Source organism: Pongo pygmaeus, chromosome 10 (genome assembly GCF_028885625.2).
Source record: "Pongo pygmaeus isolate AG05252 chromosome 10, NHGRI_mPonPyg2-v2.0_pri, whole genome shotgun sequence".
Lineage (NCBI taxonomy): Eukaryota > Metazoa > Chordata > Mammalia > Primates > Hominidae > Pongo > Pongo pygmaeus.
The window spans coordinates 120,171,853-120,197,921 of NC_072383.2; the positions used below are offsets into that span (position 1 = coordinate 120,171,853).

The following is a 26,069-nucleotide window of genomic DNA, read 5'->3' on the forward strand; positions in this document are numbered from 1 at the left end:
GGGAGGCTGAGGCAGAAGAATGGCGTGAACCCGGGAGATGGAGCTTGCAGTGAGCCGAAATCGCGCCACTGCACTCCAGCCTGGGCGACAGAGCGAGATTCCGTCTCAAAAAAAAAAAATTTTTTTTTGAAGAATTGTCAGACATTTTCATTACAGCTGCATCATTTTACATTCCCACCATTCACGTATGAAGATTCCAAATTCTCCACATCCTTACCATCTATTTTCCTTCTTTTTAACATTACCCATCCTTGTAGGCGCACAGCGGTATCCGTGGATTTGATTTGCATTTCCTTGATAGTTAATGATGTTGAGCATCTTTTCATGTGCTTATTAACTCTGGAGGTAGACCTGCCAGGCCTTTTCTAATGAGAGACAACCATGGCTTTGTACCCCAAGAACACTTTTATTGAGTTTCTTTGTGTCTAGATCATTAGGAGAATTAATTAATACTTTCTCTTCCAATGAAGCTCAGCTGCGTCCTGCATCGTGAATGAAAGGCTTTCTGTACATTTTTTCCAAAAAAGAAAACCTAGGACTATTCTGGATAAGAAGTGACATTATCTGAGCAGCACTTGAAGCAAGAGAAATACATACTCTGATGCATTATTTCAGTCTAAGGAAGTGGCCTGGCACGCACTCTCTCTCTCTCCGTGTGTTTTAATCTAATATAGCACAACTTGTCGAAGCAAATCTATAATGTATATAAACAACAGAACAGTCTTAGGGCCTCATGAAGAGCGAATTGACTTTTTTATGTTTAAAATCTTAAATATTGGTTAAGTTAGAGGTGAGATTAAAAAGTGTAGGAAAATCGGCTGGGCCCGGTGGCTAATCTCAGCACTCTGGAAGGCCGAGGTGGGCGGCTCACCTGAGGCCAGGAGTTCTAGACCAGCCTGGCCAACACAGTGAAAACCAGTCTCTACTAAAAACAGAAAAAATTAGCCGGGCGTGGGGGCGGGCGCCCGAAGTCCCAGCTACTAGGGAGGCTGAGGCAGGAGAATCCTTTGAACCCGGGAGACGGAGGTTGCAGTGAGCCGAGATCACACCATTGCACTCCAGCCTGGGCAAGAGCAAAACCTTGTCAAAAAAAAAAAAAAAAAAAGGTGTAGGAAAATAAACTGTCATCCAGTACAGCTGAAGAAATCGATACCTTAATTTACAACCTCAGTTTCTCTGTCCAAAGGCAATTCCAAGGCTCGAGCAAATTCTTTTATTGTGCTACGATTTTGGTTATTTTGAATACAGCTTTTCAAAGAGCACTGGGATTTGAGAGCCCTTGGTTTTCTAAGTGTTTTCAATAAGCCTTGTTTTTAAAGGCCGCGTCCTAGCGAGTGCAGCTGCCGCTCCTTACCGGACCCACGAGTGAGGAGCCCCGAGGTCATCACCGAGCGTGAACGCGGGAACGTCTGGGAAGGAAATCTGAGGCCCTGCTCTGACGGTCATAACAAAAGCCTTCGAGCCAACCGGCGTGTTCAAATTCACCACGGCCCTTCCCGCGCTCCCCTCCCCGGAAACTTGACCACCTAGCCCAGAAAGCCGCAGCAGCTTCCTCAGGGGACGCTGTCTCCCATTTCAAACACCCAACCGAGAAGACAGCACCGCAGCGCCCTGCCGCCACGCCCAGGTCCGCAGGTCTTCGCTAGGGGCGGAAAAAAATCCTCCCCCGCACTCCCAGCCAGGAGGAACGCCAGAGGCCCCGCCCCATCCCTGTCGCTTCATTGGCTCTGGTGACCGGCCCCCCGAAAGTCGGCTTCCTGTTGGTCGTCTTGGCCGCCGCTCTGCGCTTTCACCGGGGCACGAGGCGAGCGTGACCACGCCCCTTACGTCCGGACGCTCGGTCGCCTCCCGGGGCGCCGTAATCGCCGCCCAGAGGGAAAGAGGTCGGCAGGGCGAGGAGCTGCTATGGTGCTGAGTTTCCTGGTAGAGCCGGCCGAGCCGAGGCGGTCGCGGCCATGAAGGTGAGGGGCCGGTGGAGCCGGACAGACCCTCCTCGCCAATCCTATCCAGCCAGGGCACCTGAAGCGCCTCCTTTCTTTCCGCCTTAGCGGTTACCTAGTCGGCATCTCGGAGAGCTGCGCTGAGGGGGGTCGCTTGCCCGGCTTCAGGCGCCTCAACCGAGCCAGGGCAGGCTCTCGGACCCTCTCGAGCTCCTCCAGTGCCACCCCCGTCAGCGACCCGAGCGGTGGGGAGAAGCCGGACGCCCCTAGCGTTCGCGCCGGGTAGGCCCCTCTCTGCTCCAGGCCCTGTGCGCCTCCCCGGGGGCCTGAGGCAGAGCCGCCAGGGCTCGCCTCAGCCTCGGTCCCTTGGCGCGCGGCGTGCCCTCTCCCGCCCCGAGTCCTTGAACTAACCCAAGTGTTGGGGACATCGTGGGACCGAGGAGAACAGGAGGGGTGCAGGAGGTGGTGAGGCCGGGGCCAGGCTAACGGGTTAAAGAACTCTCAGGGTGGGGATGCCACGCGGAAGGGGTGCTTCGTAGGCTGCACGTCGGGGCCGCGACGTAGAGAAGGCTGGATGTGCCTCCATCGCCACTAGGTAAACGCAGCAAGGAATTTGGCAGCTTGAGTTCTCCAAGGTGGGAGTGAGAGCGTGGGAGCGTTACTGATGAGAAGTTGAAGAAAAGGGGGAAGGGGAGCGGGGTTTCCGGCCTACTTCTGAGAGATGATTCTCAGCCCGATCACTGAGAGTTCTAAAGAGCTCTGTGAACAGCAGTCAGTTCAGGGTATTGATTCATTTGCCGAACTCAAACCAAGTGGGATGAGTCATAAGGTAATGATAACTTTCAGACCCAGACGATTTCGTTAATCCCAGTGCAGAGGTGTGCTGGGGGTGGATAATCTAGCAGGTGAGCTGCTAGATTAACGCTGTCTCCATAAAGCGTCAAAGATTTACTATGGAAGATTGAAAAAGAGTGTCAGCTGGTCACAGAAATTCAGCACGTTTTGTTGAACGTTTTCTGTGCGTTAGTCAAGAGGGAGACATGGTGAAGAGAAGTAATTCAAAATACAGTCTCACCCCTTAGGAAGGAGTTTACCATTCAAAAGAAGAGTTATTTGCAAGTAACCATATTACAAGGCAGAAGGCTATAGGTATCAAAAAAAAAAAAAGAAAAAAAGCGGGGACAAAACAGGAGCAAGAAAGGATACTTCTGGCTACAGAAAGCAAGGAATATTTTTGGAATAGGTAACTTTGGAACTGTGCCTTGAAGTATGAGGATATTGTAAAAGCTTATTTTTAACTTTCCAGTTTATCTTATTCCAGCTTGAAATATCTATTAAAGTATCTAGAAGAAGCTATATTTCCTGAAAACCACTCTCTGCTGTGTTAAGATCCAAAAACAAAGCAGGGATCTTTATATATAATGCCTCTAAGAATCAGTATCTTTATTAATATTAAATATGTGGCCCATTAAGGAACTAGCTATCGAAGGAAAGAATTAGAGACAGGTCCAGTGTTGAAATTTTTAAACAAGTTATTTGAAAACAGACGTGTGCTTTGAATTGAAGTGGAAGGTACTACTTTCCAAGATGAAATTTTAGAAACAAAGTTTGGTGGCAATTGAAATTATAGAAAAGATATGTATTTTCAGAAGCAAAGTATGGACCTGAATAGACATCAGCCTGTGCAAGATGACAGTTATAAATGATGCTTTTGTTTTTGTGAAACTGGGTTTACACCATTTAGGATTTGGGCTGTTAAATGTTTATTTAACTTAATGTTGATTTATATTGAAATTGTTTAATTGTGGGTATGCTCATCTGTAGATTTCTGGGCAGAGACTGATTCCTGATGTCATGGAATACTAACATGTGAGTGTTCATGTAAGGAAATACTTCTTTCTGTGGAATTAAAATTACATTAAAAGCTAAGCAAGCATACCTGGCTGGGCGCAGTGGCTCACGCCTATAATCCCAGCACTTTGGGAGGCCAAGGCGGATGGATCACTTGAGGTCAGGAGTTCGAGACCAGCTTGGCCAACATAGCAAAACCCTGTCTCGATTAAAAATTATTTTAAAAAGAAAAAAAGGAAAAAAAAAAAGTTAAGCAGTTAAAAATAAACAAAAAAAGCTAAGCAATTATATGGATAAGTACATGGTCACTCAAACCTGGAACAGCTGGTTTTAGTATATGTACGGAATGGGTATTTACTTTTTCCCTTTGGTGGTTTGGTTTGGTTTGGTTTGGTTTAGAAACTGATGTTTTGAAATAGGTCTTACCTCTCAGACTCAAGTAACTTTTTAACCTTACAGTAACATCCAATCAACTTCCCATAAGGGATTAAAAAAAAAAATCCAAATTGGTGCCCTGTGTTAATTTGATTTAATCCTCTTTCCCATTTTTCCTTATTTATATTGATCTCACCATTAATTGTGCTAATCTGGGTTCTTCCAAGCTCAAAATGAGATATCAAGGAGAAAGTAATCTACTGAATGTAATTCCTTTTCCTTTTTTTTTCTCTGAAAGGTGGGGGAGTGGTGCTAAGGATCAAGTATACTGTTAAAAGAAAACAAAAACCCAAGCATGAGGAAGGTAACATTTATATCTATAGCACACGTTATTGTAATAATCTATCAGTTTGGCCAATGTCTTGTCTAAAAGTATTACATTTTAGAGTTCATCATCTGTTTTTGCAACCTGCTTAATGTCCAAATGGTATGACAGAAATAATTTAGGATGTAGAATTCCTTCCTTTGTGGTATATGGTCAGATATTTGGTCACTAAGAAAGAGTTAGGTCCCTGCATATTGTATTTCAGTTGAAGCAGCAGTTTTGATAAGAAATCCTTTCACATTCTAAGGAGCATATCTTTCTCAAATGGCTCTAAATAGGATAAAGAGGCTGGGCGTGGTGGCTCACGCCTGTAATCCCAGCACTTTGGGAGGCCGAGGTGGTCAGATCACAAAGTCAGGAGATTGAGACCATCCTGGCAAACACAGTGAAACCCTGTCTCTACTAAAAGTACAAAAAATTAGCCGGGTGTGGTGGTGGGTGCCTGTAGTCCCAGCTACTCTGGAGGCTGAGGCAGGAGAATGGCATGAACCCGGAGGCAGAGTTTGCAGTGAGCCGAGATTGCGCCACTGCACTCCAGCCTGGGCGACAGAGCGAGACTCCGTCTCAAAAAAAAAAAATAAAGATTTTGCTTTTTTATCAACTGTTTTTTCTGCTTTGCTTTTAGTTATGTAGGAAAGTTGAACCTAACCAAGATTAAACTGTAAAACTGATTATTTTATATTACCGTTGCTAAGATTTAATACATCTTTTTCCTGTCGTTTAACACAGGACATTGAGTTTTAGCAAATTGAAGGTTGTCCAGAGTTTAAAACAAACCCTGGACATATAGTGGGTGAGTTCTCTGAGGAAGCTTTCATTGATGGAAGAATAGTATCCCTCCTTGGTCCTTGTAGATTCATGTAGCATCCGAGACAATTATTTTTGAATTTAAAACTTCTAGGTTCATCCTTAAAATAACTGTGTAAATAATATATTTAACTTAGAGTTATGGCAAGCAAGGTAGACTCTTATGAGAAGAGTCTATGGCATTATTATTACCTTGCTATTTACCTAGTTTAATAAAAAGTGAATGACTTAGATCATTTAGTTTTCTGTTTCTTTTTTTTTTTTGAGACGGAGTCTCAGTCTGTCGCCAGGCTGGAGTGCAGTGGCACGATCTCAGCTCGCTGCAACCTCCGCCTCTCGGGTTCAAACAGTTCTCCTGCCTCAGCTTCCCAAGTAGCTGCCATGCCTGGCTAATTTTTTTTTTTTTTTTTCTATATTTAGTAGAGACGGAGTTTCACCATGTTGCCCAGGCTGGTCTCAAACTCCTGAGCTCAGGCAGTCTACCTGCCTCGGCCTCCCAAACTGCTAGGATTACAGGCTTGAGCCACCGCACCTGGCCTAGTTGTCTGTTTTCATACTCATAAACTTTCTTTTCGTTCTCTCCCCCTATACTTCTCTTGTCTCTGGCTGTCATTTAATCTTTTTTTTTTTTTTTTGAGATGGAGTCTCTCTCTGTTGCCCAGGCTGGAGTGCGGTGGCACCATCTCAGCTTACTGCAGTCTCCGCCTCAAGTGATTCTCCTGCCTCAGCCTCCTGTGTAGCTGGTACTACAGGTGTGCACCACCATGCCCAGCTAATTTTTTTGGTATTTTTAGTAGAGACCAGGTTTCACCATCTTGGTCTCGAACTCCTGACCTCAAGTGATTCTGGCCTCCTAAAAGTGCTGGGATTAGAGGTGTGAGCTACTGCGCCCAGCCTGTCATTTAATCTTCATGGAAACCACCATAGCTTTTCTGATTCTTCGTTCCAGTCTGGCTGGTTGATAATATATTTAATGGAATCATTAAAAGGGATCACATCCTGATGTAGTTTAGGGTTGAAAATTTGTGGTAAATTTGTGAATTCTTTAAATTGAGCATTTTGAAGTATTTTCTCCCCACAGGGATTCTGAAAGCATATTAGATTATATACACACAGAAGCAAAGACAGCTGAACCTTGAGGCCATTTGAAAATCCTGGCACTGTGCCAGAAAGAGAGCTGGGCTGCTGCTCTTGCAAAGAAACAGAACACCTTTTCTCTTGCTTTTGTTGACTGTAATGATGTTTCATGGGCTTATGTTGTTTGAACCTGACTGAGGAAACTGAGAGAGTCCTTATAACCTTATTGGCCAGAAACTGTCATTCCTACTCTTTTGCAGATTATTTAGGTTTGTATTCTTTCCCCTCCCATTTGCTTCCTCTCCTTTGCTCCTACAGAGGGGAGGGGGCTTCTAATTCATTTTTGGGGAGGGAACAGTATGGGAGAAACACTGTCAGTCTCTGCTACGGGAGGAAAAAGAGGGACTTGAATATTTAGGAGTTTCAGTGAAGGAACTGACGTGCTTGGCTCAGTACTTTCTGGGACCTTCTCATATTTGTCTTCCTGTAGTAAAGATGGAGTTCTGGTCTCCACTCAACTAGCTGGTAAGCTGCTCTTGATCAGCTGTATATTATCCAGACTTGTTGGCTGCAGAGCCAAGGTCCTGTTCTCCAGTTGATGCTATCAGTAAAAACAAACATTTTAATTTCCATTTGTCTTATTTCTTTTTTTTTTCTTTTTGAGACAGGGTCTTGCTCTGTCACCTAGGCTGGAGTGCAGTGGTGCAATCTCTGATTACCGCAACCTCCGCCTCCCAGGTTCAAGCAATTCTGCCTCACCCTTCTGAGTAGCTAGGATTACAGGCATCCACCACCATGCCTGGCTAATTTTTGTATTTTTAGTAGAGACGGGGTTTCACCATGTTGACCAGGCTGGTCTGGAACTCCTGACCTCAGATAATCCTCCTGCCTCGGCCTCCCAAAATGCTGGGTTCACAGGCATGAGCCACTGCACCCGGCCTCTTTTTTTTTTTTTTTTTTTCTTGAGACGGTGTCTTGCTCTGTCGCCCAGGCTGGAGTGCAGTGGCGCAATCTCGGCTCACTGCAAGCTCCGCCTCCCGGGTTCACGCCATTCTCCTGCCTCAGCCTCCAGAGTAGCTGGGACTACAGGCACCCGCCACCACGCTCAGCTAATTTTTTGTGTTTTTAGTAGAGACAGGGTTTCACCATGTTAGCCAGGATGGTCTCGATCTTCTGACCTTGTGATCTGCCCGCCTTGGCCTCCCAAAGTACTGGGATTACATGAGCCACCGCGCCCGGCCTGTCTTATTTCTTAATTAACTCCAAATTGGATGTGGAAAAAAGGTACTATTAACTGGCTCCCTAAAATCTTGGTGCACTGTCTTTGAAGAAAAGAGGAGAACTGGCATTGGATACCAGAATGACATGAGGCTATCTAGGTGTCTGAGGCAGTCCAGGCAGGTTTTAGAATTTAATTTCTTATTATGGAATGTGTTAAGTTTTTGTTGTTGTTGTTGTTTTCGAGACGGACTCTTGATCTGTCGCCCAGGCTGGAGTGCAGTGGCGTGATCTCAGCTCACTGCATCCTCCGCCTCCCAGTTCAAGTGATTCTTGTGCCTCAACCTCCCGAGTGGCTGGGACTACAGGCACCCGCCACCACGCCCAACTAATTTTTTGTATTTCAGTAGAGATGGGGTTTCACCATGTTGCCCACACTGGTCTCGAACTCCTGAGCTCAAGCAATCTGCCCACTTCAGCCTCCCAAAGTGCTAGGATTACAGGCATGAGCCACTGTGCCAGGCTAGGTGTTAAGTTTTTAAATATGATACCTGGTTTTTAACTGATATAAGCCAGGCAGACCATGGTCCTATGGTGGCTCTACTGAGAGCAGCTTTGGCTTAAGAGAGTGGGTAGGAAAGGGATTAGACTATCAAGAATAAGTCATTTATTTTTAGTAATCACTGATGGCTAGAAAATAAACTCCAAACACAGGTAAATTCTCTGAGCTTGGAGTTTTGTGCCAGGCATAGGCAGATAGTTGCCTCATTCTCTTATTCTCTATGTTGTTTTAAACTACATTCGTGGTCAAGAGAGGAAATTTAGCTGTCTTCACGATTATCGTTCTTTTTTTAAAATATAATTTCAACTTTTAGATTTGGGGGTACATGTACAGGTTTGTTATATGGGTATATTGAGTGATGCTAAAGTTTGGGGTACAGTTGGTCCCGTCAGCAGGTAGTGAACACAGTACCTGACAGTTAGTTTTTCACCCCTTGTTCCTTTCCTCCCTCCTTCCCCCTCCCTCCAGATTATTGTTCTTTCTAAACTGTTAGAAAAAGCGTTATACTTCTTAGATACCACTTGGATTCATGTGGTATAACCCATGGAGTTTTGCTGCCAACTAAGGTCCCCAAGTAGGTCATGAAAGCCCAGATCATGGCTTGCATTTTCAAAGTTCCAGGCTTTTCAGAGATCTGGCTTTGGGCTTTCTTCACGGAGGAGTAACTGTAGGGTTTTTTCCCCCAATGAACAAATAATGGATGGTGACCTTTCCATAAGGAAGGCACCACTTTGGAATTGAGGCCAGTGAATCGACTGCAAATTCAGAAGCCAAAGGGGTATGCCTAGTATACAACAACTCAATGAATTGACTGCAAATGCAGAAGCCAAAGGCGTATGTCTAGTATACAACAACTCAGTGAACTGACTGCAAATTCGGAAGCCCAAGGGCTACGCCTAGTATGCTGTCTTTCCAGGAATTGGGTTTTCTCAAAATCTAAGAAGAAATGGAGTGGTTTGTAGAAGATGCTTCAATCTTACTATCAGTATGGAAGCAATGAATGAATAAAAGAAAAAGGAATACAGGCTAATTTAACTGGAGGAAGATCTTAAAGTATAGGGAAGACAGAAATGGAACAGGAAAGAACATGAACTTAGGTCTCTAAAGCTTTTAAAAGGAGGGTGCAGAAGAGGGATCCTTGTTGGTTATGACCCTACTGGATATGGTAACTGGGTTCCAAGGAAATATAACAGAGGCAGAGTGTGAAGAGCTCAGAAAATAGATTGGCATATGTTCCCCCCATCCCTTGTCCCCCTCTCCACTGTAAGAGCTCAGATTCAATAAACCCTTGGGGAAATTGTCTTTTAAATAGTTCTCCAATTGCTTTTATAGGTTCTGTCAAGTCATAAGAGAAAATGTGGGCCAAGAGTGGTAGCTCATGCCTGTAATCCCAGTGATTCGGGAGGCTGAAGCAGAAGGATCCCTTGAGCCCTGGAGTTTGAGATCAGCTTGGGCAGCATATCGAGACCCCGTCTCTAAAAAAATAAAAATAAGTGGCCAGGTGCGGTGGCTCACGCCTGTAATCCCAACACTTTGGGAGGCTGAGGCAGGCAGATCACCTGACGTCAGGAGTTCGAGACCAGCCTGACCAACATGGAGAAACCCCGCCTCTACTAAAAATACAAAATTAGCCGGGCATGGTGGCACATGCCTGTAATCCCAGCTACTAGGGAGGCTGAGGCAGGAGAATTGCTTGAACCTGGGAGGTAGAGGTTGCGGTGAGCCAAGATCGTGCCATCGCACTCTAGCCTGGGCAACAAGAGCGAAACTCTGTCTCAAAAAAAAAAAAGAAAAGAAATTATGTTCATTTCAGCACTGGGATGCCAGGAAACACGGGGCTTAAAGGGGAGATGGAAATTAAAGTTTTCAAATATGCTGGATGGGGCTGGTGCGGTGGCTTATGCCTGTAATCCCAGCTCTTTGGGAGGCTGAGGCAGGCGGATCACGAGGTCAGGAGTTCGAGACCAGCCTGGACAACATGGTGAAACCCCGTCTCTACTAAAAATACAAAAATTAGCTGGGTGTGGTGGTGGGTGCCTGTAATCCCGGCTACTCGGGAGGCTGAAGCAGGAGAATTGCTTGAACCCGGGAGGCAGAGGTTGCAGTGAGCCGAGATTGCACCACTGCATTCCAGGCTGGGCAACAGAGCAAGATTCCGTCTCAAAACCACCAAAAAAAAAAAAAAAAAAAAAAGCTGGATGGGAAAGAAAAATACTTTAAATATACTAGTGACAGGGGCTTCCCCTGCTTCAAATTTCTGAACTTTCCAGAAGGCTGAAGTGTTGCAAATGCTCCTCTCAGAGATGATAACTATAAGTGGATTTGCCCTTCAATATGATGCTAAGGTTATTTTCTCATAGGGAGATAATGTTCTTATTGGAAGATTTTGCCCAAATTTAAGTTCAGAGATTCTAATGAGGCTGCAACCTGAATTTTTCAGGATTGCTTCTTTACCTTCTATTCCTGTAGTATTTGGCTGACAATAGCTAATATGTGTCTGAGTTGTACTGAATATTGGGTTATAGCAATATTTTTGCCTGGGACACTTTGGAGGTTGGCTTGGGCTTTTTTGTTTGTTTGTTTTTGAGAAAGGGTCTCACTCCGTCACTCAGGCTGGAATGCGGTGGCGTAAGCATAGCTCACCATAGTCTCGACCTCCCAGGCTCAAGAGATCCTTTTGCCTCAGCCTCTGAGTAGCTGGGAGCACAGGCACATGCCACCACACCTGGCTGATTTTATTTTTTGTAGGGATAGAGTCTCCCTATGTTGCCCAGGCTGGTCTTGACCTGGCCTCAAACAGTCCTCCCACCTTGGTCACCTAAAGTGCTGGGATTACAGGTGTGAGCCACCATTCCTGGCCTGTTTTTAGTTTTTTATTTTATAATGAGGGCTAAATTAAGTGTTTTTCCTCATTTTCTTTCTGGGGAACAAAGAGGAAATTCCCTTCCTTGTATAGAAACGTGAGGAATGGGACAAAATTGTCCCCCTCCAAAATTGGTATCTACACAGAGAATCCATCTGTTTTCCCAAAATAAGTCCTTCTATTCCCTTTACCAGAGCTGTGTAGTTGAAAAAAAATTTTTCAGCCTAGAATTTTAATGCTCATACTCATTAACATGGTTTGAAAAATTGTATCCTTCCCTAATTCATTGTAAAACTATCCCTGATACAAAGGTCATAATCTCTGACAGTGCTGCTTTTAAAAGGGAGTGTCATTTGAGATTTTTGGTTTTCTTTACCAAGAAAACATATTTTGAACTTTCTAAATAGCATGTAAAATTTTATATGTTACATTGCCTGTGAAGAGATAATAGGAATTTTTTACGCAGTTACTTGTCAGTCATACCATGGTGGAAAGAGGAGCAGGAGAAAAAGAAGCTTTTGTTCGTGAGGAACTTTCACTGTAGTCCAGAGGCAACATCAGACATGAATTAGAAGGGGGATAAAAGCTAAGAGAGCTGTTGGTTTAGTAGCTACATTAGTAGGAAGCTAAACTTTGTAAAACTGCACTTCTGTTAACCCTGGAATGAAGAGAAGTTTATCCTGGGAGTACTTTCTGCAGTTGAGGTATTTTTCCCCCAAAAAATGTAACATGCAAACTGAATTTTTTAGAACAAAGTTTTTCCAGTTTTAAGAGTGCATACTCTAAAGAACTGCGGATGAATCCTTTACTTAAAAGAACATTAACTTTATTATTATTAATTTTTTTGAGGTGGAGTCTTGCTCTGTCACCCAGGCTGGAGTGCAGTGGCGCAATCTTGGCTCACTGCAAACTCCGCCTCCTGGGTTCAAGCGATTCTCCTGCCTCAGCCTCCCGACTAGCTGGGACTACGGGCACGTGCCACCATGCCCAACTAATCTTTTTTTTTTTTTTTTTTGAGATGGAGTCCCGCTCTGTTGCCCAGGCTGGAGTACAGTAGCGCAATCTCGGCTCACTGCAAGCTCTGCCTCCCGGGTTCATGCCATTCTCCCACCTTAGCCTCCCGAGTAGCTGGGACTACAGGTGTCCGCCACCACGCCAGGCTAATTTTGTTTTTGTTTTTTTAGTAGAGATGGCGTTTCACCGTGTCAGCCAGGATGGTCTTGATCTCCTGACCTCATGATCTGCCCGCCTTGGCCTCCCAAACTGCTAGGATTACAGGCGTGAGCCACCACGCCTGGCCTAATTTTTGTGTTTTTAGTAGAGATGGGGTTTTGCCATGTTGGTCAGTCCAGTCTCGAACTCCTGACTTCATGTGATCCACCCGCCTTGGCCTCCCAAAGTGCTGAGATTACAGATGTGAGCCATTGTGCCTGGCTGAACACTAACTTTAAATTAACTCTTAGTAAATCTAGATTTTCCTGCCTTTTTTTTTTTTTTTTTTCTGAGACGGAGTCTTGCTGTGTCACCCAGGCTGGAGTGCAGTGGCGTGATCTTGGCTCACTGCAACCTCTGCCTCCTGGGTTCAAGTAATTCTCCTGCCTCAGCCTCCCGAGTAGCTGGGATTACAGGTGCCTGGGCACCGCGCCAGCTATTTTTGTATTTTTAGTAGAGACAGGGTTTCACTATGTTGGCCAGGCTGGTCTTGAACTCTTGACCTCATGATCTGCTCCCCCACCTCTGCCTCCCAAAGTGCTGGGATTACAGGCATGAGCCATCATGCTGAGCCTTTTTTTTTTTTTTTTTTTTTTCTCTTTTTTCGAGGCAGAGTCTCACTCTGTCACCCAAGCTGGAGTGCAATGGTGCGATCTAGGCTCAATGCAAGCTCCGCCTCCCAGGTTCAAGCGATTCTCCTGCCTCAGCCTTCCAAGTAGCTGGGATTACAGGCATCTGCCAATACGCCCAGCTAATTTTTTGTATTTTTAGTAGAGACGGCGTTTCGCCATGTTGTCCAGGCTGTTCTTGAACTCCTGACCTCAGGAGATCCACCTTCCTTGGCCTCCCAAAGTGCTGGGATTACAGGCATAAGCCACTGAGCCTGGCCAGATTTTCATGCTTTTAAGCACACCATGGCTGTAGAGTTTGAGGTATATAATCACTTAAAGGTATGGACTATTATAATTTTACCTGTCTTTTTTTTTTTTTTTTTTTTGAGACGGAGTTTTGCTCTTTTGCCCAAGCTGGAGTGCGGTGGCACAATCTCGGTTCACTGCAACCTCCGCCTCCTGGGTTCAAGCGATTCTCCTGCCTCAGCCACCTGAGTAGCTGGGATTACAGAAGCCTGCCACCATGCCCAGCTTTTGTTTTTTTTGAGATGGAGTCTCGCTCTGTTGCCCAGGCTGGAGTGCAGTGGTGCCATCTGGGCTCACTGCACGCTCCGCCTCCCGGGTTCACGCCATTCTCCTGCCTCAGGCTCCAGAGTAGCTGGGACTACAGGCACCCGCCAGCACGCCCAGCTAATTTTTTGTATTTTTAGTAGAGACAGGTTTCACCGTGTTGGCCAGGCTGGTCTTGAACTCCTGATCTCGTGATCCACCCGCCTCAGCCTCCCAAAGTGCTGGGATTACAGCTGTGAGCCACCGCGCCCGGCTTTACCTGACTTTTAAAGGCATCACTATTTCTTGAGAATTATAGGGTGTGAAGACTTATAATATTGAAATCCTTGGCTTTGATACTTCAGACTGTTTGAACCTCGTGTTGTGGTTTCTTCTTTACCTTCTCCTTTCTTTATAATACAGCCTTACTTTTGGGTAATAGCAGAAACAGCCATTATCCTTCTGTTGCATTCCAAATTGCCTTTTGCCTTTTAAGGTTGAGGGCTTTTTACTTGCTTTTTGTTTTAAGAGCTTGCTGGACAAACAGTAAATGTTTGACAGAATCAGATAATAAAATAAATGGAACTGTATTATTATGTGCTGCGATTTTAACTAATACCTCAGCTATCTCGACTTCCATTACCTATCACATTATCTAGATTCTAGAATATGCTTAAGAATTAGGACAAGGGCAAAAGCCTATTCGTTCTAAACACTATAGCTTTTATTTTAAGCATGGGAAAATGCCTTTGGCCCTCGCTGAAAATTTATTCTTTTATGTATACTTGTGACAAGCATGGTTATCAGGTTTCTGAGGCTGCAGTAAAAAAGGAGACAGGTTACTCTGGGCAGGTATAGTGATAGCCCTGGTGGCTCAAAGAGAGGGAAGAGACAAGAAAAAAACTGTAGAAAGCAATACATTAGTTCTGGGCCATTTAGTGGAGTAGCAAATAGCCCTTTATGCCTTGGAAGGTCATGATGGTTATCAAGTCATTAAAAATTATGTTTAGTATCTTCAGTTTGAAAAGGTAGAATAAAAAAATACTTTCCTGTTGTTGTTGTTGTTGTTTTTTTTTTTTTTTTTTTTGAGACGGACTCTCACTCTGTCGCCCAGCCTGGAGTGCAGTGGCGTGATCTCGGATCACGACAATCTCCGCCTCCCGAATTCAAGCGATTCTCGTGCCTTTGGCCCTCGCTGAAAGCTAGGAGGCTGGGCACGGTGGCTCATGCCTGTAATCCCAGCACTTTGGGAGGCCGAGGTGGGTGGATCACCTGAGGTCAGGAGTTCGAGACCAGCCATGGTCAACATGGTGAAACCCTGTGTCTACCAAAACTACAAAAAATTAGCTGGACATGGTGGCGGGTGCCTGTAATCCCAGCTGCTGGGGAGGCTGAGGCAGGAGAATTGCTTGAGCCCAGGAAGCGGAGGTTGCAGTGAGCCGAGATCACGCCATTGCACTCCAGCCTGGGCAACAAGAGCGAAGTTCCGTCTCAAGAAAAAAAAGAATTTGGAAAGTAGAGAAAATTTCAGAGAAAATAAATTACACATAATACATTAAAATCTATTCTGGTTTGTCTACAACTTTAGGTAAAAAAAAAATCTAGAGAGAGTTTCAGTTGGTGTTTTGATGTTTTCCAAGTCATTTAAAAAAATTATTTACATATGCTATAGTATATTATACCCAGTTACAAATGCAAAAACAGAGGTTTAAGGAAATGAAGTAATTTAAATTTATGGGCCTGGCATAGTGGCTCACACCTGTAATCTGAGCACTTCGGGAGGCCAAGGTGGGCAGATCACTTGAGGCCACGCGTTTGAGATCAGCCTGGACAACATGGTGAAACCCAATCTCTACTAAAAATAAATTAGCCGAGTGTGTGGCATGTGCTTGTAATCCTAGTTACTCGGGAGGCTGAGGCAGGAGAATCGCTTGAACCCAGGAGGTGGAGGTTGCAGTGAGCCGAGATTGCGCCACTGTACTCTAGCCTGGGTGACAGTGAGACCCTGTTTTTAAATAAATAAATTGATGTTATTTCTGTTAAATAATAGCTGAGAAAATCTGCCTTAAGACTGTAGAACTGTGATGTCTAGTGCAATGGCCACCAGCCTAATGTTGCCAGGTAAAATACAGGGTGCCTGAAAATTTGAATTTCAGATGAAAAACAAAGAATTTTTAGTATATGCATATCCCAAATATAGCACAGAACAGACTTTTGTCCGGTCCTTTTTTTTTTTTTTTTTTTTTTTTAAACATGCCTGTGTACATGTATCTGTTTTGGGTGGGTATGGAGGTTTTTTGTTTTGTAAAATTAGGATCATATTCTCTTTTCCTTAGTTTAACAAGAGATCATGGGTATTGGCAATGCCAGATATTCTTTGGAAATAGCAGAAAATTCTTTCCAAATGGCTGGAAATTTCAGTGCCCAGAGGAATATAGTAATCTCAAAGTTATTGAGGGCAAACTTACCTCTCCAGAATAGCATTCCCGGAGGATCCCAGAGAGCCCAGATTCCACTTAGCTTTCAACTGTGGGATTTGTGTTCCTTTTTAGGCGGGTGCCACGTCTATGTGGGCTTCGTGCTGTGGGCTGCTGAATGAAGTCATGGGAACTGGAGCTGTCAGGGGCCAGCAGTCAGGATTTGCAGGAGCCACCGGTCCATTCAGATTTACACCAAACCCTGAGTTTTCCACCTACCCACCAGCAGCTACGGAAGGGCCCAACATAGTTTGTAAAGCCTGTGGACTTTCGTTTTCAGTCTTTAGAAAGAAGGTGAGTTGGATGAAATGTTACATAACAAGACACATGGGTCAGAATTCTTGATTGTAGGTTATTTTGAATAGCTAGTGAATTTTCATGTCTGTTTATAAAAATATCAAAAGCTTAGTTCCATTAGCCATTTTCCATCTAGAAAAATACTTAATTCGAGGGATTATATTACTGCTCAAGTTGTATAGACATTGTTTCTTATGTTCAGACATCCTTTCTCCTGAACTTTGACCTGTTTGTATCATTTTATTTTCCATGATGATGTTTATTTCCTAAAGCAAGAAATGTATTAGTCTGTAGTTTTGTTCACAAATAATTTACTGTAACTATGATTCAGATTCAAGTTTCAAAAAAGTATCCCGTACCTTAACTTTCAAATGAATAAATGAATGCAATAAATTAACTACTCTTTAGAGATTCAACATAAAATACTTAGCTAACAGTTATTTTCACTAAGATAGAAAGTCATTCAGAGACCCATCATATTGGTAGGCCTCCTTGCTCTCTTTGATCATTAGTTTAGTCTTTTGAAATACTTAAGGAAAAAAAATGTTAGCTTGTGGGAACAATGCAGCGAGCAGAAACGACCACATCTTAGTGCCCTCTTTAAGCTTCTCTAGTGGCAAGGCTTTGATTGTGATTAGGCTGTGTAGTTTACAGATTACTGTATTAGTGGGTCCTGTATTTTCTTGGATTGACCTTGAGAGATCAGTTGCCTTTCTTTTTCCCCCTCAGTCTGTTATGCTTTTTGTCTTCTGCTCTTTAAATGGGGGAAATTGTTCATGTAGGAAAAGACCAGGAAGTGTGATTCTGCTTTCTGCTCTATGTGGTTCAAGCTCTGTTTTGTTAATTACATGTTTATACCAAGGGGTGGAAAGGTTTTAATTCATTAACACAAGAGTGCGTTTTTCTTAAAGTCCTATATTAGAACTTCTGCGAATCCAGACTGCCTTGGCAATGAATATTTTGATTTTCATGGCTTTTGAAACATGAAAATACCTCTGGAAATAGTCTGGTGCCTCTGGGGACTTCGCTAAGAACTAAAATTAAATTTTAATAGAAGGCAGAAAGAAAACTCATGTTTTCATAATGGTTTATATCTTGCTGTCATCAAATGCTTTTCTTTCTTCAGCATGTTTGCTGTGACTGCAAGAAGGATTTTTGCTCCGTTTGTTCAGTCTTACAAGAAAATCTCCGTAGATGTTCTACTTGTCACTTATTACAAGAGACAGCATTTCAGCGCCCTCAGTTAATGCGACTGAAGGTGAAGGACCTGCGGCAGTATCTCATTCTGAGAAATATACCCACAGATACTTGTCGTGAGAAAGAAGACTTGGTGGATCTAGTACTGTGCCATCATGGACTAGGCTCTGAGGATGACATGGACACAAGCAGTCTGAATTCTTCAAGGTCCCAGACTTCTAGCTTTTTTACACGTTCGTTTTTTTCAAACTATACAGCCCCCTCTGCTACTATGTCTTCGTTTCAGGGAGAGCTTATGGATGGAGACCAGACATCCAGATCTGGAGTGCCGGCACAGGTACGAGGGGTAACTAATTACACCCAGGGCCCAGCATGCTTACTCTTGGCCGTATATGGCGGGGCCTTTAGTGCTTGACGACTTCTGATAAACTTCAAGTCATGTGCTGGAGTGGAGCTTCCACACCCAGCTGAACTCTGCACTTAAAGGCTGTCCTGATGTATAGTGTCTGCTGAGGTACTAGGTGGCTCCAAAGTCTGCTGTCTGAAGGGTCCCAAAATAGCTCATCAGTCTCTTGGCCTTAGTTAATTTCTCTGTCTTATACAGTTAGACACTAACTGTTGAAGAAATGGCTGTGAAAAAGTAGCACATACACATTTGTAGTGTTATGTGTTAGTACAAGTGTTTCAGTGACCACAGAAAACAATCAGTAGTGTAAGTTAGCCTAATGCCCATTTGTCTTGCTACAGTGAAATTGTTCTAATTTAATGAAAGCGCCATCTGAATTAGTGAAAAACTGTAGTTATTTACTAATTGTAATTAATAATATTGTCCCAATGAGGTCCTTGGGCATCCTGATTGAATAACGTGTAAGGGCTTGTAATTAATATTTACTTGTACGTGAGTGATTCTAAACTGCTGAAAGAAATGTTTTGAACAAATTTTTTCACACTTAATTTTCTTCTCTGAAGAAGGGGATTATTAAAAGTAGAGGAAAGCTGCATGCGGTGGTGTGAGCCTTCAGTCTGATACTTGGGAGGCTGAGGCAGGAGGATTGCTTTAGTTCAGGAGTACAAGGCTGCAGGTGTACCATGATTGCAACTGTGAATAGCCACTATGTACCCCCAGCCTGGGCAACATAGCAAGACTTTTTTTTTTTTTTTTTTTTTTGGAGGCAGAGTCTCACTCTGTTGCCCAGGCTGGAGTGAAGTGGCGAGATCTTAGTTCACTGCAACCTCCGCCCCGCTGGGTTCAAGCAATTCTCCTGCCTCAGCCTTCCGAGTAGCTAGGATTACACCCAGTTAATTTTTGTATTTTTAGTAGAGATGGGGTTTCACCATGTTGGTCAGGCTGGTCTCGAATACCTGACCTCAGGTTATCTGCTTGCCTTGGCCTAAGTGCTAAGATTACAGGCATGAGCCAACCGCACCTGGCCGAGTGTCTTTTAATTAGTAAATGAATAAGTGCAGAGGGAAATTTTATCTAATTGCCTTCTAGATATAGTCCTGTGTCCTCTAATAATGTTTTGGTCAGTGATAGACCACATACACGGCAGTGGTTCTGTAAGATTATAATACCATATTTTTGTTGTACCTTTTTTATGTTTAGATACGTTTAGATACACAAATACTTATTACTGTGTTATAGCTGCCTACAGTATTCAGTACACTAATGTGATGTACGGCTTTGTAGCCAGCCATGCCCTATAGCCTAGGTGTGTAGCAGGCTGTGCCATCTAGGTTTGTGGAAGTACACTGTGATGTTCGCACAATGACAAAATCGCCTAAGGACACATTACTCAGAGTGTCTCCTAGTCGTCAAGCAACACATACTGTAGTCGTAAATTAGATAAGTCCAAGCCAGGAGTTTTATTATTCTCCCAAATGAGAATTGGCATATTTATGCTGCAAACATAAGGCACACCTGACTTACATACCCCTTTTGGGTATACACCACCATTTGGGTGGTGTGGATTGTTGGATGCTACAGTATGGTGCCTGGGAATCAGTAGGGTGGAATATTTGAAATTGGGAACTGACCTATTGTCAAATATAGTAAAAAGAAAATATGTGAAAGAAGGTACATAACCCAAACTGAAGAGATTTGTTTTTTCTAAAGTGTTCTGATTGAGAAATTTTAAAAACTAGAATTAGCCTCAGCCATCAGTGAAGTCTAGAAAGCCTTCGTTGGAATTAGATTGTCTAAGTAGCTGTGGTAGGACTGAGATCTTTCAAATCAGATGCCCCTGATGCTTGGGCTGACCCATCAGAGCTTTAGCTTTTTTCTGTCTGCATCTTACAGGCTCCAGTTAAACTAGCCATTTGCAGGTACTTTGATAATGACACAGTGCCGTCCCATATCCTTAATGGCTTTGGCATTCCATTATGGGACCTTCCTGAGAGAGTTAATACTCTGGTTAGATTTTATAACTTTACACACACACAGCAATTTGTGTTTGGAGCTAACTTTATGGAATGTAGGTTCTTCATGCAATTTGGTAGGGCCCAACTTTTTGGAAGGGTCAGCAGCATTCTGAATCCAAAGATGTGCATTATGCTGGCCTTCTGGTCATCATGGGGAGCATCGGTGACAAGGTTTTCTCTAGTGATAAATACGGATTGATTCCTGACCTAATCAGATACATTGTATAAGTGTAGGTACAAAGTGAAATCACTTCAGCAAACACAGAAGATGATGACGACGACGATGATGAAGATGATGATGATGAAGAAGAAAACGCGGAGGATCAGGTGAGGCCACCTATAAAATTTGGTTTCCCTGACATGTCAACCTGACAGGAAGGGACAGTGCCCTGCAGACTTTCTCTAGATTAGTATAGGATGTTTCTTCTGGTTTGAATGTAGGACAGTATACTGAAACACTTCTAGGACTGCTGAGATGGCTGGGAGAATATTCAGGGCCAGTGATGAGTTTAGAGTGAGGAGGGTCTGGACTTGTGGGACCAGGGCTAATGGATGCTCTGTGGTTTCAGAACCCCGGGCTCTCCAAGGAGAGAGTGAGAGCTTCGCTGTCTGACTTGTCAAGCCTTGATGATGTGGAAGGGATGAGCGTGCGCCAGCTGAAGGAAATTCTGGCTCGGAATTTTGTCAACTATTCTGGCTGTTGTGAAAAATGGGAACTGGTAGAGAAAGTAAACCGGTTATACAAAGAGAATGAAGAAAACCAAAAGTCCTGTAGGTTTATCTTTTCATTTTTTCCCTATAGTATTTTTCCTTAGGCTTTTAAAAACTGGGTTGTTTCTGTTACAATTAAGTCAAATTTATTTTTGAGAAAGCTGTGTACCATTTTACTGAGTATCAGTTAGTTACATGAACCTGTTTATAGATCTGGAAAGTAGTAACTTCATTATGTGATGTTCATTATGGCTGCGAGACCACCACTGCCAAGTGAGTTAGAAAATTATTCAGTTTGGTTTTTCTTACTATAATTATTTGTTACAACCCTAATTAAATGCCTCATCTCTGTAAAAATGCTTATTTTCTCACTAATGCCTTTGGCCGGCCAGTACCTTGGTTCTCTCAACTTTTAAATCTAACAGTAGGGGGAAAATTCCCTATAGCCCAGATGTTACATAGTTCTTAGCATCAACTATTTGTAGATTTCTGTGTAAGTCACAAAAAGCTGAGGTTAAGAACTTCTGAACTAGGCTGGGCGTGGTGGCTCACACCTGTAATTCTAGGACTTTGGGAGACTGAGGCGGGAAGATCACTTGAGCCCAGGAGTTTGAGACCAGCCTGGGCAACATAGAGAGATCCCATCTCTACAAAAAAAAAAAATCAAACCAAAAAAACCTGGTGTGGTGGCACCAACCTGGGGTCCCAGCTACTTGGGAGGCTGAGTGGGGAGGATTGCTTGAGCCTGTAGGAAGCCATGGTCATACCACTGCACTCCAGCCTAGGTGACTGAGCAAGACTGTCTCAAAAAAAAACCAAACAGAACAAAAACTTCTGAACTATACATTGATGAAATTTGGCACAGAAATTCTTCCTCAGTTGGTAACACGATCAAGCCACGGAACATTTATGGACAAGAAAAAATAATTCAGTTGTATTTATTTTTTTCTTTTTAATTGTAAAAAAAATATGTACTTAATATTTTTAAATTGAGACAGGGTCTCTCTATGTTGCCCAGACTAGTGCTGAACTAGGCATGGGCCACCATGCCTGGCCCTCTGGTGTTCAGACTAACAAATCTTATGTTCCTATCTAGCTTAAAGAGCCCTCCCATCATTAACTTTTATCATCTTGAGTTTTCTCCTTTAAAGCTGGTTATAATACAGCATTTGTTGATAACAGGTTTATGCCCAGAATATGCACAAAATATTTTGGCAATCCTACTTCAAAAATGATGTCACAATGGTAGATGCAGGAATCTTCGTCCTCAGAGCTTTCAGAGGTCGTAGGTTGCTGGCTGGGAAATGGTTTTCTGGCAGTGAGGGGAGAAGTCAGTTGACTTCATAAATGTAAATAGCAACTATGTATAGTGCACAACGATAATGCCACTCCCACCCTTAAGTACTTTGTGGTGTAGGATATAACATGGTTGTTATTATGACAGCATGGTTTCCAGTGTCTTTCTCCATTAACTCACTGCATAATCTAACCCTAGTTCAATCTCTGGCTTGGGTGGAACACACATTTTGTTTTGAGCACAGCTGGCATCTTTCCTAGCTTGACTGGCTCCAAGTCACTACCAAGATTGTTCCCATATCCCTGACAAGACACTGGCTCCTCTGCTTTCCTAAGTTCTAAAGAGTGGGAAGGAACCCTCCACACAGAAGGGGAGACCAAGGCCCACTCTGATTTCATCTTGAGTTGCCTAGTGCCTTCTCCATTGGCATATCTGCCGTCTCATCCCATAGATCCTTTCTCCCCAGGTCCACACCAGTAGTCGTGGGCCATGAACTAAGACCCCAGATCACAAGACTCTCTTCCCATGAATGGCAGTAAAACATTTCTCTTAAATCTAGAGACTACTGACCTTTCAAGCTTGAATTCCTGTTCTGTTCCAACTATTCATGATTCCCTTTGATCTCCTCTGACCTGTAGAAAGGGAAGCACCCAAATCCATAGCCCTATGGCCAAATCTCAGGCTGGGGTTAACTTTTTTAACTTATTCATCGTCTTTCTTATTCACAGACTGGATTTTCTCAGATGTAAAGGTGGGCCAAGAGCCAGGACGGCCCATCTCTTTCAAGTTAGACTTCAGCAGGGCCAGGAACACAGATGGCTTGAGTTGATTCTAAGGCTAGGGAAGGAAGGATGCACAATTATTCCTAACTTTCCTAAGAGGGGAGCTAAGGCTTCTTTTCCTACTGAGATGAGGCTCCAGAGACTGTGATGTTCCCAGGGATACAAAGCTGGGGCAACTGAGTTAAATTCCAATAGCATCCTGACTCCAAAGCCCATCTGCAGAAGACCAGCTGAGGGTTTCTTTTTCTAGTTACAGAAGTAATATATCCCTATCACAGATGTCTTGAATTAGACAAAGATATAAAATAGAAATACATAGCTAACATTTGTTGGGTACTTCAAGCATTTTATTCTTTACAAAACCCTGAGGTATAGCTTTTATCATTGCCATTTCTAGTGGAGAGAACCAAAGTGCAGAGAAGTTGGGATTATTTCTTGTACAACACTGGGGTGGCATTGGGTCTGCAGTGGTCATTCAGCAGGTGGCTGCTCAGCTTCGGACCGGGAGGGTGGCTGGCTGGCCATGCCCGAAGCCGAGGCCTTAGCTCTCTGTTGCCTTTCAGATGGCGAGCGGCTGCAGCTGCAGGATGAGGAAGACGACAGCCTGTGTCGCATTTGCATGGATGCCGTCATTGACTGTGTCCTACTGGAGTGTGGGCACATGGTTACCTGCACCAAGTGCGGCAAGCGCATGAGTGAGTGTCCCATCTGCCGGCAGTATGTGGTGCGAGCCGTGCACGTGTTCAAGTCTTGAAACAGGCTCCCCTCACCAGGACAGTCACCCCCAAACTTGACCCCAAACATTTCAATGCACAGAAGGGACTGGAAAGTTACTGTTCAAAGGCTGAAGCTATTTTTAAACATTATTTTCACTACTAAGTGGGGACAGAAAGATCCATCCTGAGTTGTGGAAACATTGGTCCATGCCGTGAGCCTGTCTGCCTGTGGACACGTGAGCTTCCCGGGCTCAGCTGGGCTTTATCACACATCCCATGAACACTCATTGAAGTCAGCCTGTTTGCGCCATGTGGGCATCAGCCACTGCTGTCTTGGGAGGACACTTATCCTGTTCTCTTATTTCCCCTTCATCCTATTTTTAACTTAAACTGCTCAGATGTTTGAAACTTCTGTCCTCTTTGGATGAGATCAGTGTCCACAAGTGGCCGACATGGAACATGCTGAGCAGTGGCTCCTCTGAATGTTCACTTTATTAGTCATGTATATTTTAAATGCTAACATTTGATGAATGTAAGTTTCCACATTGTTGCTGTTTCTGCATTTAAACATAATTGGGAACAACTGACATTCTCTAGTCGACTGCCAGGGCCTTAGACTCCACATGTCCATTTTTGTTCAGGTATAGCTTTTTATAGCAAGGGCTGCATCTAGCTTCTTTTATTAGAAGTGTGTGTGCTAAATTCCTTATTAATGTGTAATCAGTTTACACTGTTTTGTATAGTGAAGGTGTATTTTCAGTGCTACCCGCTAGCTGATTTTAACTTTAGGAATAAAATTACTTTTAAAAGCTTTTGTTTACATTGTCTTGGTCAGTTCCTACATCAGGTGACCTGGCCTAGCACCCCTCTTCAGAAGAGATGGTGGGAGCACCTTCAAAGATGTCACATGGGGGCCGGGTGCAGTGGCTCACGCCTGTAATCCTAGCACCTTGTGAGGTTGAGGCTGGAGGAATGCTTGAGCTCACGAGTTCGAGACTAGCTTGGACAACATGGCGAAACCCTGTCTTTGGAAAAAATTAGCCAGGCGTGGTAGTCCCAGCTACTCAGGAGGCTGAGGTAGGAGGATGGCTTGAGCCTTGGGTGTGGAGGTTACAGTGAGCCAAGATCACGCCACTGAAATCCAACTTGGGTAACAGAGCCAGACGTTGTCTCAAAAAAAAAGAAAAAAACAATGCCACATGAGCAACAGTGCTTACATTTCCTGCTTGCTTATCAGTAAGGTTAACTGCTGATGTGCTGTTTCTTGTGTCCAGGTATTGCGCTAGGTGCTGTAGTTGCCTCTGCAGTCCTCAAAGCAACCTTCTGAAATAAACATTGCTTTGCTTCTCTAACCTCTGAGAAGTTAGACTTGTCTAAAACCTCATGGTTAAAAAGTGGCTATGCAGAATTTGAACCTAGCTCTGATGCCAGAGTTACTCTTAACCCTTCCAGTACCACATAAGAAATGAGAAATTTGGGCCAGGTGTGGTGGCTCATGCCTGTAATCCTAGCACTCTGAGAGGCTGAGGCGGGTGGATCATGAGGTCAAGAGTTCAAGACCAGCCTGGCCAACATGGTGAAACCGTCTCTACTAAAAATACGAAAATTAGTTGGGCATGGTGGCGGGTGCCTGTAATCCCAACTACTCGGGAGGCTGAGGCAGGAGAATCGCTTGAAACCGGAAGGCAGAGGTTGCAGTGAGCCAAGATCGTGCCATTGCACTCCAGGCTGGGCGACAAGAACGAAACTCCATCTCAAAAAAAAAAAAAAAAAAAAAAGAACTTGAGATATTATGCAAAAATGTTGTGAAATCTCTTTTAGGTCCAACCTGACTTGACTCAGGATGGTTGAGTTGAGACCAACTGTGATTTCAGTGCAGCTGGGAGTGGCCACTTCTCAGAGTCTGTTATCTCCTGACTCTGCAGTGAGTAACACACATGGCCTTGGGTGCTCAGAATCTACTAGTCCATCAACAGAGCTGAAAATACCTGTGAACACCAGGAGGCAGATGCCCCTTGTGCTTTGGGCAGAAAGTTTGTGTGGCTAATAGTAAAGAAAAAATTTTTCTGCTTTTGAAGATCAAAGCATGTAAATCAAGGCCTCCCACTTGTTTGTCTGCAACCACAATTGGTAGTAACTGGCTTGAGCAGGTCATGGCTTCCCTTTAGAAGCAGCATAAGTTGCCAGAGTTTTGTGGGCACTTGTACTTTTTGTCTAATCTTTTCTTTTTTTTTTTTTTTTTGAGATGGAGTCTCGCTCTGTTGCCCAGGCCGGAGTGCAGTGGCGCGATCTCAGCTCACTGCAAGCTCCACCTCCTGGGTTCATGCCATTTTCCTGCCTCAGCCTCCTGAGTAGCTGGGACTACAGGCGCCCGCCACCACGCCTGGCTAATTTTTCTGTATATTTAGTAGAGATGGGGTTTCACTGTGTTAGCCAGGATGGTCTCGATCTCCTGACCTCATGATCCACCTGCCTCTGCCTCCCAAAGTAATCTTTTCATGAGACTCTGGAAATTTTAAGATTTCCTCCAAATTAGTAACTTGGTGGTGGCAAGTCTTTAAATCCAGGCCGTAGAAGCTAAGCAGTAGGTGCTGGTTTTGTCTAAACTGAAATTCAAAAATACAGATTTATACAGTCTTAGCTTAAAGCAGTTTAAAGTTTACTCTTAGATTTGTGTATTAAGTTTTAGTGGCTTCTTTACAGAAAGAGTACAAAATGCTT

General features: G+C 43.8%; 1 protein-coding gene across 6 annotated transcripts; it reads left to right on the forward strand.

The window, feature by feature from the left end:
* Positions 1-1,806: 1,806 nt before the first annotated feature.
* On the forward strand, positions 1,807-24,157 carry RNF34 (ring finger protein 34). 6 transcript variants are annotated; one of them, XM_054443918.2, is made up of 8 exons: positions 1,844-2,535; positions 3,765-3,809; positions 4,465-4,530; positions 16,003-16,221; positions 17,351-17,758; positions 20,077-20,169; positions 20,412-20,613; positions 23,196-24,157. In XM_054443918.2, exons 3-8 carry the CDS (start codon positions 4,522-4,524, stop codon positions 23,384-23,386), a joined length of 1,122 nt encoding a protein of 373 aa, XP_054299893.1. In that variant the 5' UTR covers positions 1,844-2,535; positions 3,765-3,809; positions 4,465-4,521; the 3' UTR covers positions 23,387-24,157. The 6 variants fall into 6 exon arrangements, with proteins under 6 accessions (XP_054299899.1, XP_054299895.1, XP_054299893.1 ...); XM_054443919.2 differs by having other exon boundaries at positions 1,847-1,961; XM_054443920.2 differs by lacking the exon at positions 3,765-3,809 and having other exon boundaries at positions 1,822-1,961.
* The last annotated feature ends 1,912 nt before the right edge of the window (positions 24,158-26,069 follow it).

What these genes read in the sequence shown, in the direction of transcription:
- RNF34 (XM_054443920.2), top strand. An exon ending in AAGAAAACGCGGAGGATCAG is followed by an intron (nt 20,170 to 20,411) that starts GTGAGGCCACCT and finishes CTGTGGTTTCAG; the next exon opens with AACCCCGGGCTCTCCAAGGA. An exon ending in TGAAGAAAACCAAAAGTCCT is followed by an intron (nt 20,614 to 23,195) that starts GTAGGTTTATCT and finishes GTTGCCTTTCAG; the next exon opens with ATGGCGAGCGGCTGCAGCTG.